This window comes from Electrophorus electricus, chromosome 4, assembly GCF_013358815.1.
Source record: "Electrophorus electricus isolate fEleEle1 chromosome 4, fEleEle1.pri, whole genome shotgun sequence".
Lineage (NCBI taxonomy): Eukaryota > Metazoa > Chordata > Actinopteri > Gymnotiformes > Gymnotidae > Electrophorus > Electrophorus electricus.
Window position 1 is genome coordinate 16,406,982 of NC_049538.1, and position 14,592 is coordinate 16,421,573.

The 14,592-nt window shown below is 37.0% G+C and overlaps 1 protein-coding gene across 2 annotated transcripts in view; it reads right to left on the minus strand.

Moving 5' to 3' along the window:
- Positions 1-481: 481 nt before the first annotated feature.
- Positions 482-14,592, minus strand: part of rasa2 (RAS p21 protein activator 2) — a 52,166-nt gene continuing 38,055 nt past the window's right edge. The window contains exons 23-25 of one of the 2 annotated variants that reach the window (XM_035524923.1): positions 7,716-7,822; positions 2,676-2,749; positions 482-2,520 (exon numbers count right to left, since the gene is read on the minus strand). In XM_035524923.1, the coding sequence (XP_035380816.1) occupies positions 2,490-2,520; positions 2,676-2,749; positions 7,716-7,822 (212 nt within the window). In that variant the 3' untranslated portion in view covers positions 482-2,489. Of the gene's footprint in view, positions 2,521-2,675; positions 2,750-5,447; positions 7,487-7,641; positions 7,823-14,592 lie in introns of those variants that run through there. The other variant, XM_035524922.1, reaches the window with a different exon arrangement.

Below are 14,592 nucleotides of genomic sequence, written 5' to 3' on the forward strand. Positions count from 1 at the left end.
TATGTATAATATGGAATTTGAGTATGAGTGTTACTGTTCCAAATATATAAGAATATGTAAATAAGAATATTATGAGCTCATTATTTGAGCTCTTGCAACGAAAGCCATACTCTACATATTCCTCTCTACATTTTCCATATTCTACAAAATAAAAACAATAATAAAAAGCATTTTAATGTAATGTTAATGGAAAAACTCGTTTTAATGTAAAATGGATTACACAAAAAGGGGAGATTATTGCAATATGGTTTCTTGCTGCAAGGGCTCATTACATTTATGGCATTTACAAAGCCACTTACAATTATGACTGAATACAACTCAAGCAATTGAGGGGTAATTGCCATGCTCCAACAGTGGCAACTTGGCAAGTGGTGGGGCTTGAACTAGCATCCTTCTGATTACTGGTAAAGTACCTTAACCACTGTGCTACCACTGCCTGTAAGAAAAAAAATAAGACAAAAACAAATGCCAGACTATGAAAATAAGTTGGAAAAAGATTTTATTGCAAATTTTTAGAACAAGCAATAGGAAAATTTAGAATTTGTTAGAAAACATCTATATTAAAGGTTTAAATAGGAAAAAAAACTGAAACAAGACAGTAACACAGAGAGAAATGGTCTCCCACGATGCTGCTAAAAAAAAATCATCTCTATTGTGCTTACAGAACATTTACTATGTTCATGTTCTAAAACAGAATGCATCTTCATTCAAATCTTTATGGTCTTTAAAATAGGCCAATCACCCACTTTACATACAAGCAACATCGTAGAATAAACATCAGTTTTTAAGTGCTAAATATAGAATAGTAAACAAATTCCATCATTAGCACTAGGTTTTTCTTAAAGGCCACTGCATGATTTTTCATGCATTATAAAAATGGTTTTGGCAGGATGACAAACTGGAAAACAACAGACCACAGAGGGATCCTTCATTTATGATTCAATAAATGTGAGGCAGCAGGAGCATACTTAAGTAGCCACCAGCACAGAATGAAAACCAAAAGAGTAAACTACTATAAAGGGACTCTCCTAGCTGTACCACTAATGACTTAATAAATGCTACCAGAAATATTCACATCTCAGTAGATCCTCCTAGTACCACAGACATATGACGTACCATTAAACCATGATTTCGAACATCACTTATCCATGCTGCATTTACAAAATATTAAAATAAATAAAAAGAAAAGGCAAAGTTTCTTTTGAATCTTTCCATGAATGTTTTGAGTTTTGAAGCAATAAAAAAAGACATTAAAACCTTTAACTGTGGCTCATATAACAACAAATGAGAGACTGAAATGTCTGGTCTGATATAGTCTGAATAGGCTGTGAGAACAAAAGTAGTCAATCACTGTCTGAGGAGGGGATGCTTGTAAAAGGCGAGATAATGTTTGGTTGTATTAATGAATATTTTACATGTTCACAACTAAGTAGGTAAGGAGGTCTGATTAAATAACTACAACTGAAAAAAGCCAAAATCTTTTTGCAAAATCACAAAGTAGACCTAACTGTGTATCCACATGCATAAAAAAGATAAATGTATATTGTCATGTTACCCAATAACAAACAAACAGATAACCATTTTCCTTTTCCTGAAAAACTGCATTAAAACTTATACTCTTAAATCAAACACTACAAAACAACTTCTTTGGCTTAAGAAAAATAGCTATTCAATCCCTACATAATATGAATGCTATCTACAGAATATGAATGTTATCTACAACAATGTAAGCAGTGATCATTTAACTGATCAATAAAGTTGAAAAAAGATACCAAGTATCTAAAACAATTTCATTTGGAATATACCAAATATCTAAAGTGCTTTTGTGTTAGTCCCTAATCAAAAAGGCACGTGTAGGATTGTAAGAACATCCACTGATTTTATAAGCCATAATTTCACAACTTCATGTACAAAATGATATACCATGTAGAGAAAAAGAAAAGACTACAGAGAATAGAATGGAAGCAATATTCCCTGACATACATTGTTTCCCCACAGTGTTGACCTTTAAAAAGGCATGTACTAAAACTCAACGCAGTCTAAACAATTGTTGAGAAACAAAAACTGAAGATCTAGTTCATACTTTAGCAGCCATATTCTCTCAGACTCCGTTTACTGTCTAATCTGTTACAGTGTGAGGACAGCAAGGAGAGCCAATTGAGGGTTTGTTTTCATTTGTGCGAACAGATGAAGTAAATTAACAAACACCCCCTCATTCATTCAAGCTTTAGGGTAGACAGGCACAGAGAAGAAGGAAAGATTTATGTACTAGATGACCTGAGCTGCCAGTTTCTTGAATGGCCTCTTTCGTTAAACTGGATCAGGAAACCAGACTATACCAGCACCCAGCTGGTCACTACCCACTTCTGGGCACATCTGGGCACCTCTTGACATTCTTCAGGTATGCAGTCTGGGCTGTTTCACTCTGTTGCTGATAACACAGCACCATTAGCTAGGTGGCACTGAGAGCATTCACAGAGGCAGAGCTGTTAAGACATTTTCCCCACAATGGGATTCTCACTGTAAACAGAAAAAAGAATGCCAGTAAAAAAATGAGTGATGTGAAATCAGACTGGAATTAATTTTAGAGAACTCCCAGACATTTTGACAAAAAATAATTGATTAATGTTTAATTGTGAGTTGATAATAGTTAACCAAAAATGTAGGGGTCTTACATGGTGCCAGGTTGGACTGAGAGTGCTCCTTTGGCAGCATGGTGAGCCGTCAACTCTTCCACAACATCTCGGATCTCTTTTATCGTACGGAAGGTCTCTTTTGGGTCCTGTACAAGACATACTGTTCTTAAGCAAAATGTAATGTATATTAAGAAAACACTTTTTTTGTATGCAATGCGTGAAATCAGTATGCGCAATCTAAAACAACGCCTTTTACCAGATTTGCAATGTGCACCTTGTAAGTAGCTGTAGCTCTTTTCTTCGACTAAGTCCAAGGAAAAAATTGATGAACAGCTACAAACAGTAAGGGCTACTATGTCAAAACAGAGGTGTTCTTTGCATGAAACAGTTTCAAAAACAGGAAGCAGTGTCAAAGCTGTACTGTGAGAGTACATGATTTATCGCTAATAACTGATAATCATTTCCCCACATTTAGGGTGGTGCCCCGGAAGCAGATGAGAGAGGGAGGCAGTAAAACAGGAAGGAGTTGTTATTGTAAAGATCGTTTTTGGCTTGCGTTTGGTATTCATGTGATTTTTGTGTTTGACCTTTTTCGCCCCCATTTGGACATCATTTTGCTTCATCCTTCCTACTTTGGTTGCTGTACATATTGTATAGATAGTGTACAGTGTAGATATTGTTTGGTGTATACTACTTTGGTGTTGGATACTGGCAGTAGGCATTGGCCACCATTTTTGTTGGGTGTGGGTTTTGCCTGTTTAAGTAATAATCTTCTTGTTGTAAGGATTATTTAGTGTGTATTTTCTTTCATTAGTGTAGGTCTTGTTTGTTGTTTTGGCCTGGGTCACTCCTGAAGCAAATTGCACCAGTGTGTTTTTGAGTAAATACAAACCTCTGTATTATACACTAATACACAAAAAAAGACTACTATTTGTGTTTGTTTCTTTTTTTTTTTTTTTTACATTTACATTAACAATCCACTAGCCATTGTCATCATACTTTTTCCTTGTTAAGGCCTCACAGCCTAGACAGGGATACATGTCCTTCAATAATTTTATACCTGAGGCATTGTAAATCTGGCTCCCATAGCACACTATGACAAAACATTATTAGCATACTAGTTCACCTGAGCACAACCATGTTTAATTCAAAGTTTCTCATGTTCATTTGCTAGGCTCATGAGGATACAATTTAATAATAGCAACTAAAACATTCATTGAACTGGCTTAAATAAGGTTACAAAAGACACAGATACATTTCCTTTATCCTGGAAGACACATGGCATAAAGAAAACAAAATTAAAGAAGAGAAACACATAAAATTTATAAGGAAATAGGAGCCAGATAATTTGATGGCTATACTAATTTGTCAATATTTAGGATTATGACACAGTTCTATGTCATTATGCATACTGAGCCAAACTTCTCATCTCAAATGTATACATATATTTTGAACCATGCTGGTCCTTATACTTGAAGGTTCACAAAAGTTGAGGGTACAGCATGATTGTCACTGGGTGGCACTGTAGGTCCATAGAAGAAAACAGTTCAACGGCACAAATATAACTTTGGGAAATGTAGAATGTGAAAATGTGATCTTGGGATGGAGAGATACGTTGTTGAAGCATGGAATTCACAAGACAGCTGAAGGTATCCTTTGGTAACGGGCACCAAGATTTTGTAAGACGATCCTTTAAATCACCATCAAGTTGCATGGTGGGTCTCCATGGATCACTTGTTTTTTCACAAAGGTTCAAGGTGATTCCCACTGATTGAAATATGGGGAATTTTGTAACTTTTGTGAATTTCCTGCAAAATGGGCCCAGCCCCCCCTCTATAGAGTGAATTCAGGGAGAAGCATGGCAGAGCAAGCTATAGCAGCTGTGGGGAAATTTGTCTCTCAATCAGGTACCAAATAAATTCTCATTACAAAGTAATTATGCTGACTCTCACCATTTACAGATCATTAGCAGATTTAAACATGTTAGCTTAAGTATAATAAATTGTAGATGTTATCAAGCAAACTTAAGTGAATCACAGGTGCAAAATTACTGATAATAGCCCATTTTGTATAGGCTGGTTAGCATTCAATAGTGCCAATCAAATATATATATATGGGTGTGTGTGTGTGTGTGTGTGTGTGTGTGTGTGTGTGTGTGTTTTGTTTGGGTTTTTTTTTCCTCCTTTTTGTAAGCCATCTGTGTGCCATGAGGTACAAGTTAATCAGAGCATTACTGATAAAGCAGCTAAGAGCTACCTGAGGGTTCTGTTCCTATTTTTTCTATATTACTGATTAAGGAAGACTATAAAATGGATGACGTGGACATTTTCTATGTATAATATGGAATTTGAGTATGAGTGTTACTGTTCCAAATATATAAGAATATGTAAATAAGAATATTATGAGCTCATTATTTGAGCTCTTGCAACGAAAGCCATACTCTACATATTCCTCTCTACATTTTCCATATTCTACAAAATAAAAACAATAATAAAAAGCATTTTAATGTAATGTTAATGGAAAAACTCGTTTTAATGTAAAATGGATTACACAAAAAGGGGAGATTATTGCAATATGGTTTCTTGCTGCAAGGGCTCATTACATTTATGGCATTTACAAAGCCACTTACAATTATGACTGAATACAACTCAAGCAATTGAGGGGTAATTGCCATGCTCCAACAGTGGCAACTTGGCAAGTGGTGGGGCTTGAACTAGCATCCTTCTGATTACTGGTAAAGTACCTTAACCACTGTGCTACCACTGCCTGTAAGAAAAAAAATAAGACAAAAACAAATGCCAGACTATGAAAATAAGTTGGAAAAAGATTTTATTGCAAATTTTTAGAACAAGCAATAGGAAAATTTAGAATTTGTTAGAAAACATCTATATTAAAGGTTTAAATAGGAAAAAAAACTGAAACAAGACAGTAACACAGAGAGAAATGGTCTCCCACGATGCTGCTAAAAAAAAATCATCTCTATTGTGCTTACAGAACATTTACTATGTTCATGTTCTAAAACAGAATGCATCTTCATTCAAATCTTTATGGTCTTTAAAATAGGCCAATCACCCACTTTACATACAAGCAACATCGTAGAATAAACATCAGTTTTTAAGTGCTAAATATAGAATAGTAAACAAATTCCATCATTAGCACTAGGTTTTTCTTAAAGGCCACTGCATGATTTTTCATGCATTATAAAAATGGTTTTGGCAGGATGACAAACTGGAAAACAACAGACCACAGAGGGATCCTTCATTTATGATTCAATAAATGTGAGGCAGCAGGAGCATACTTAAGTAGCCACCAGCACAGAATGAAAACCAAAAGAGTAAACTACTATAAAGGGACTCTCCTAGCTGTACCACTAATGACTTAATAAATGCTACCAGAAATATTCACATCTCAGTAGATCCTCCTAGTACCACAGACATATGACGTACCATTAAACCATGATTTCGAACATCACTTATCCATGCTGCATTTACAAAATATTAAAATAAATAAAAAGAAAAGGCAAAGTTTCTTTTGAATCTTTCCATGAATGTTTTGAGTTTTGAAGCAATAAAAAAAGACATTAAAACCTTTAACTGTGGCTCATATAACAACAAATGAGAGACTGAAATGTCTGGTCTGATATAGTCTGAATAGGCTGTGAGAACAAAAGTAGTCAATCACTGTCTGAGGAGGGGATGCTTGTAAAAGGCGAGATAATGTTTGGTTGTATTAATGAATATTTTACATGTTCACAACTAAGTAGGTAAGGAGGTCTGATTAAATAACTACAACTGAAAAAAGCCAAAATCTTTTTGCAAAATCACAAAGTAGACCTAACTGTGTATCCACATGCATAAAAAAGATAAATGTATATTGTCATGTTACCCAATAACAAACAAACAGATAACCATTTTCCTTTTCCTGAAAAACTGCATTAAAACTTATACTCTTAAATCAAACACTACAAAACAACTTCTTTGGCTTAAGAAAAATAGCTATTCAATCCCTACATAATATGAATGCTATCTACAGAATATGAATGTTATCTACAACAATGTAAGCAGTGATCATTTAACTGATCAATAAAGTTGAAAAAAGATACCAAGTATCTAAAACAATTTCATTTGGAATATACCAAATATCTAAAGTGCTTTTGTGTTAGTCCCTAATCAAAAAGGCACGTGTAGGATTGTAAGAACATCCACTGATTTTATAAGCCATAATTTCACAACTTCATGTACAAAATGATATACCATGTAGAGAAAAAGAAAAGACTACAGAGAATAGAATGGAAGCAATATTCCCTGACATACATTGTTTCCCCACAGTGTTGACCTTTAAAAAGGCATGTACTAAAACTCAACGCAGTCTAAACAATTGTTGAGAAACAAAAACTGAAGATCTAGTTCATACTTTAGCAGCCATATTCTCTCAGACTCCGTTTACTGTCTAATCTGTTACAGTGTGAGGACAGCAAGGAGAGCCAATTGAGGGTTTGTTTTCATTTGTGCGAACAGATGAAGTAAATTAACAAACACCCCCTCATTCATTCAAGCTTTAGGGTAGACAGGCACAGAGAAGAAGGAAAGATTTATGTACTAGATGACCTGAGCTGCCAGTTTCTTGAATGGCCTCTTTCGTTAAACTGGATCAGGAAACCAGACTATACCAGCACCCAGCTGGTCACTACCCACTTCTGGGCACATCTGGGCACCTCTTGACATTCTTCAGGTATGCAGTCTGGGCTGTTTCACTCTGTTGCTGATAACACAGCACCATTAGCTAGGTGGCACTGAGAGCATTCACAGAGGCAGAGCTGTTAAGACATTTTCCCCACAATGGGATTCTCACTGTAAACAGAAAAAAGAATGCCAGTAAAAAAATGAGTGATGTGAAATCAGACTGGAATTAATTTTAGAGAACTCCCAGACATTTTGACAAAAAATAATTGATTAATGTTTAATTGTGAGTTGATAATAGTTAACCAAAAATGTAGGGGTCTTACATGGTGCCAGGTTGGACTGAGAGTGCTCCTTTGGCAGCATGGTGAGCCGTCAACTCTTCCACAACATCTCGGATCTCTTTTATCGTACGGAAGGTCTCTTTTGGGTCCTGTATAATAAAGGCTGAATACTCCTCCTGCTCTTTCTGCTGACCCAGATACACCGACATACTGGCACATGCATCTACGAGGCACACACATGCATGCACAATTACTTTAGGTAATGTTTAATAGTTACTTTGTTAGGCCCTCCAGCTTTCAAATGTAGGCTATGTAGGTAAGATCAAGTGTACCCTCATAATTTATGTTGTCATGGCTTTCTATTTTGTTTGTGTCACTTCAATTCACAAGCATTCAGGGATTTCTGAAATGATAACACCTGCAGCAAAAATGACCCCTAGGATATTAATAAAGCATATGCAATCCAAGTATAAATAAAAATATTTATAGAAAAGAAAATGTAAAGCATGTTTTTCATAATTCAGCATGTCAGTGTTAAGTAAGCCAAATGGACTACTTTTTTAATAGATGAACATACAACTACAAAAACTGCCTCAACGGCTTCGCTTCCATGGGCTCTCCCTGGGTGGCTTGCAATATGTGGGCTTTAGTCCATCTCAGCACATCTCGATCACATGGTACGGCATGGAGTCGTGTTTGTTGACCGATTTGTTGACTGCTCACACCTTGTTAGCACACACCTGCACATTGTTTGTTCCATCTATGTAAACCCCTGTGTTTTGTAACTCATTGGTCATTGTATCTTGTCATGTTCAATGTTCAAGTTGTTCTCAGGTTTATGTATTGTTTATATCACACTGCAACGTTGTTTTTTGTTTGTGTGTGTGTGTTTCGTTGTGTTTGAATAAATGTCTGTCTTCGTCAAGAGAGGTCTGTGCACACTGCTCCTTGCCCTGTGGCACTCAGGCTGTCACAAGGGTATTACCAAAAAATAAAGAAATAAAAATCCAAAATTCATAGTCCTTTAATTTTATGTTTTTCCAAGACTATTCAAGATTTAGTTTTCCTAGGCCACACTTTTTCTTTACCAAGACTTTTATCAAGACTTTTTCTTTACCAAGATCTTTATCTGAAGGCCTTGTTGTTATATAACCATACTGTAGTTCTGCAAGTGTTTCCCCATGCTAGGCACCCATTCATATGTGCCCTTTTGTAGTTTACAGCAGTTAAATAGATTTTTTTATGCAACAGAGTAAAACTAGGCACCATAATGCAAGAACTACTATTAATGACTGTGTATTACATACAACACTAAAAACACCTGACAAAGTTGTTAGCAGCTGATACTTTAAGTCCTTTAAGCTGTGAGTTAGAGCCTCCATGTATCCAACTTGTTTTCTAGCACATCTCAAGCATGATTCCGGCTTAATCAAACTGAAATTCAGAGGACAATTCAACTCAAATTCATGTTTGGGAATACTGCTGCCATGAAGGTGTGTACTTGGTCTGCAACAATGTTTAGGTAGGTGGCATCAAAGTAAAATCCATAGGAATGTCAGGATCCAACATTTCCCAGCAGAACATTGCCCAGAGTTAAGGTTCCCTTGATAAGCAACACGTGGATGTCAACATGATGTTAAACCATAATTCATTAGACCAGGCCACCTTGGTCCATTACTCCATGGTCCAGTTCTGATGCCCATGAGATGTGGCTATGCAATCTGTAGCTACAAAGCCCAACACAGCAAGTTGTGTTCTGGCACCCTTCTATCATAGCAAGCATTAACTTTTTCAGCAATTTGTGCTACAATATCTCTTCTGGGGGATCACACCAGACAAGCTATACTTTGGTCTCCACACACATCAGTGGGCTTTGGACTCTGACCCTGTCAATTAGCCATCACAGTTTAGCCCTTGTCCAAGTCGTTCACATCCTTATACTTGCCCATTTTTCCTGTTTCAAACACATCAATTTCAAAAACTGACTGTTCACTTGCTGCCCAATATATCAGAACCCTTGACAGGTGCCATTATAACAAGATATAATTACCTTCTCATGTAAATCAGATTTGTATCCAATTTGTGGACATACAACTTGAGAACGGTCAGGTTGGCATGCTTGTAAATTTTTTACTATATGCATGCACTTAGCGCCGTCATTGTCAAAACAATAATGCAGGAGAGCAACAGCAGTAACAGTAGCTGTGAAAACAGAAAAAGTTGTCTGGATTTTTTCATCTTCTGAACCTTATGTACATCTGACCATTTGCTGTCCTCCAGAACCAAATGCAATGCATTGGTGAGTTTCTAGTGTGGCTACCAGATTTAATACCATGAATCATCTCACAAATAAGATGTTTTTATGTTGTTGGTGATGCAAGTGACTTGTACAAAAATGTATCAATCCTAGCATGCATGCCGTTTCAGAGGACAGACTTGTTCACATTCATACAGTGACCTTTAACTGTCTATAATGTGAACCATCAAGATGGGTCAATCCAATTAGGCAAAAATGTCAGAACTGAACAATATGGTTTGGAATGTGAACATAGCCTTCATAGCATTTCAATTTTTTTAAATGACCTTTATTGTCATGTATTCATGTCTATTCCATTTTTCAAACTTCTAGCTGTGAACTTATAATATGGAACACAACTAAATTACTATTTTCACATGGAACATGACGACATTACTATTTCATGTTTGTACTTTGATTTCTCAGCTCTTCATTCTTCCATAACTCTTCCAAAAACAGTTTTGACTCCATTTGCTTTTATTTGGTAATTCTTTAAACAATTTACTTACCAAATTATTTTTAGATGCAAATGCATACTGAAATCTATACATTAAATGAAGTCAGTCAACACACATTGGTTTAAGTTCATAACCTTGTTTTAGTCTGTACTAAATTTAAACTTGGTTATTTACCTCTGCATCTGCCTGCGTGTGTAAATACAAAACATGTTTTGCAAAGTCACATTGCTAAAAATGTAGTATAAACAAAGAATAATTTTGGAAGCACTTGTGAAAGTTTGTAGTAAACCATACAACATGTTTACCTGACACTGACTCTAGCCTAACCTACATTTTAGACAAGAAACCTACATTTAGACAAGAAACAACATAGTAATTCATGTTAATTAGTTACTTCTCTGCTAATAGACTGAACATATACTGATAGTATTTATTTCAAATGCAACACATCCACCCATTTAACTCAAGGCAAAACTGCCATCAAGATGGAGAGAAGGCTCTCAGTGATGGTATTCAGATCACATTGGAGACTTCAAAGCTACTAAGGTACTGACAATTTCAAATGAATGTCAATTGGCGTATCTGCTGGTTTTCCAAAGAAAAAAAGAAAAGAAAAAAGAAGCCTCATCTTCTGTATCGCACCTGCAAACCAAACTCATAAGTGCCACAAGCTTTTCGCAGAGTTTCAAATCGTGGCAGCATGTGTACATGCTATACAAATTGTGTACACGTTTGCAGGTATGCACTGTAATTAGTCACGGGACAAGATGTGAAGTATCCTGTGCCAAACCACTGGAGTTTCACATGAACTTCATTCCATAACCACATCACAACTCTTCACAGGGGTCATCACGTAGGCATCTCCCTTCATAAGCGTTTTGCTGAAATAAGCCCACAACACTTCCAGAAGGTTCAACAGCGAGGTTTCGTGTCCCATCCCCAGTCCCCTCCAAACTCACTTTTAATCCAACCAAATGTCTTTAAATGTAAACCCAAACTGGCCTCCATGGTGTCTAATGCAGTACACAGCTCAAATGTCACCATTAATGCATGCTCAATACCACCAGTTCCATATTGGCTTTACGAACTAAACACTAGCACCCATCTCTACAGGTCTTAAATACACCTGCATTGTAGCAAAGATTGTTTACACCTTATTCCTCTGAACAAAATTGTTTTGGTAAGGTTGAGTTGTCTCACCTCCTGTCCATGGACAGGAACCAGGAACTCTGTGGCTCCATGATGTCTAGCAAACACAACAATAAAACGACACTAACTCAGGGCTCATCACCCCTGCTTGACCATTTGAATTTCTGCTCCCTTTTTTCAGGACATCGAGAGAGATAGAGAGATAGAGAGAGAGATAGAGAGATAGAGAGATAGAGAGATAGAGAGATAGAGAGAGAGATAGAGAGATAGAGAGATAGAGAGATAGAGAGATAGATAGATAGATAGAGAGAGAGAGAGAGATATAGATATATATAGAATATATATTTCACTATGCATCCCTGTTTTCTTTTTCCTCAGTTTGGACAGAGCACTCAACCATTTCACTGCGAGTTATACTGTGTATGACTATGTATGTGACAAATAAACCAAACTTGAAACTTGAATATGTATAATAAATCTATTCGTCTTTCATAGATCCATTGTGCCACAGAGATGAAATGTTGATACATATTTCTGTGCCCACAGGAATAAGCTCTACATCACTGTCCGGGCAAACAAGAAACCATGGATGACATCTGAGATTCAGGCATTGCTGAAAGAAAGGAATTCAGCCTTTAAATCTGGCAGTGCTCTTGCCCTTGGGTCTGCACAAGGCCATCAGAAGGATAAAAAGAACCTATAGTCAAAAAAATATAGGGACACTTTCAGAACCATAGACACTAAGAGACTGGCAGAGAATTCAGGTTGTCACGGACTACAGATCTATTCCTCAAGCCTGTGATGGTAAAAGTGACTTTCTAAACAGTCTCAACAACTATTTCAGTAGGTTCTAGGCTTCTAACAATATACCTGCAATGAAAGCCATACCGCATCCTGATGTTCTTGTAGCAAGTCTAGACCAGGAGATATCAACCGGACCCTAAGGAAATTAAATCCACGGAAAGCTGCAGGTCCTGACAATATACCAGACTGTGTTCTAAAGGGATGGGCAGACCAAATGACTCATGTCTTAACAGACAAATCTGTGCCTCACGCATGAACCTAACTGCTTTATTCATATCACTGGTAGACAAAGTATTAACTTCAGAGTGCTTATTATTGAATAAACATGCTAATGTGCTAAGCAACTGATTATGTCTCCATTGATCCCGTGACAAACATTACATACTGCTCTCCACTATTCCTCTGGCTAACATCAGTTTCACCTTCTTGTATACCTGTGCTGGAATTTTCCTCTGATATGCAGCGAACTGTGGAATGTAACTGGACTTCCACCAATTAGCAAGTATTGTTCAATGTGGAGCCCCTGTACTCCCTTATGCAAACACCTTTTTCCTTGATAAATACTTGGTCCCTTTGCTGACATCACCTTTCTCCATCTGTACCCACACCCACACCTCCAGCCTCTTTCGTTCTCCTACCACTATTGTTGCTTCTATGCTTATCTCCTTTGTCATAGTCAAAACTGTTCCAAAGTCAAGTGCCATGTAATCCTCCTCTTTCATCACTGATCTCACAGACTCATGGGGTATTGTATTTATTTGCCTCACTGTAGCTCAGATAGGTTGCATGCACATGGTTGAACAAACCATGGATGGTGTTGCCATGAGTTGCTAACCTATGCCAGCCCCACTAGGTGATCTGCTACTAGGGGATCTAAATAAGCAATTGAAACATTTTACTGGTTAATGACTGGTTAACTTACTTCCCCTGAGGTTTCCAAAATAGGATTACAAGAACATAAGGACACCTAAGCACAACACAGTGATCACACAGTGCAATGATGGCAGGTGTCATTTACCCCAATGCTAACCAGGTTAGCTATTTTGATTAGCCAACTTTGAGCTACACATTTGAAGTGGATATAAACTATTCATTTAACAGTATAGAGTACATCCAGATGTTTACTGCTATTGATTTCAGAAAAGCAATAAAATATGAGACATATTTTCATGCCACCAATGTCCACAGCACATACATGCAAATATTTTGATATTTCGACTCTTTAAAATTACAGTTCGGCATAGTGACAGTCACACTAGGATATACTTTGAGCAGTACAGTACATTAAAAGTAAATATAGGGCATATGCCAAAGAACCTTGCATTGCCTTGTATATGGCTTAATTACTTGAAGTGATCATTCTGGTTTTGTTGGTGTCACCAAGCTAACTTTGCTAATTGCAACAAAGTAAAGGAGCATCTAAAAAGTCACACAATAGCTGCCAGAGAACCTAACATAAAAATCTAGCAAGATAATCTGCCCAGTGAGGTACTAGGAGTGGCATATAACACCGCCAAGTATGAAAATAGAGGGGACGACACACAGCCAGGCCACACATATGTAGATTTTTCTGTGAACATTTACTCACATATTATTTACTTGCACAAGGACAAACACACACTCACACATACATGTCCATACACCTAGTGTTGGAAATGTTTGTGTTGGATCAGTTAAACTGGGAAAGCATGCCCATTTATGTGACTTGGACAAGTGCCAAAATTGTGATCGCTAGATGACTGGGTAAGAGCCTCTTCAACACTGAAGGTCTGGTGCAGTGTTTATGGTATGCAGTGATTAGATATTTCCACCACTTTGGACTGCCAGTATGTGCACATTTGCATGGCTCTGGAGGCTCCATAGTATTTTAGCCTTGTTGTTCACTTAGACTTTGTGATTCTTCCGATTTGAATTTGGGGTGGTCTAGCTCATAAATCTTGCATATGTTTTTGTACATATTGTCTCTCAGTATATGCTTTCCATGCTACTAGGTGCTGGATTGTCTCAGAAGCTCATTTGCACTGTCTACATCTTGGCTCTTCTCTGGCGTGACACACTTCTGCTTGATTGACCTAGTGCTTGATCATGTCCTGCCATGATCAGTGCCTTTGGGGTGTCCTTCAGTCTTTCCATCTCTTGATAGGATTATCTGTAATTATTTATTTATTTTAAAAGAATGGACACTTTCTTCCACCTTGTAGTCGCTTCCCTTAACTTTTCAATAGTGGTCCAATAAAGGTGGCTTATGAATTATTTGTACACAAGGACAATTTTGAATTGATTGTT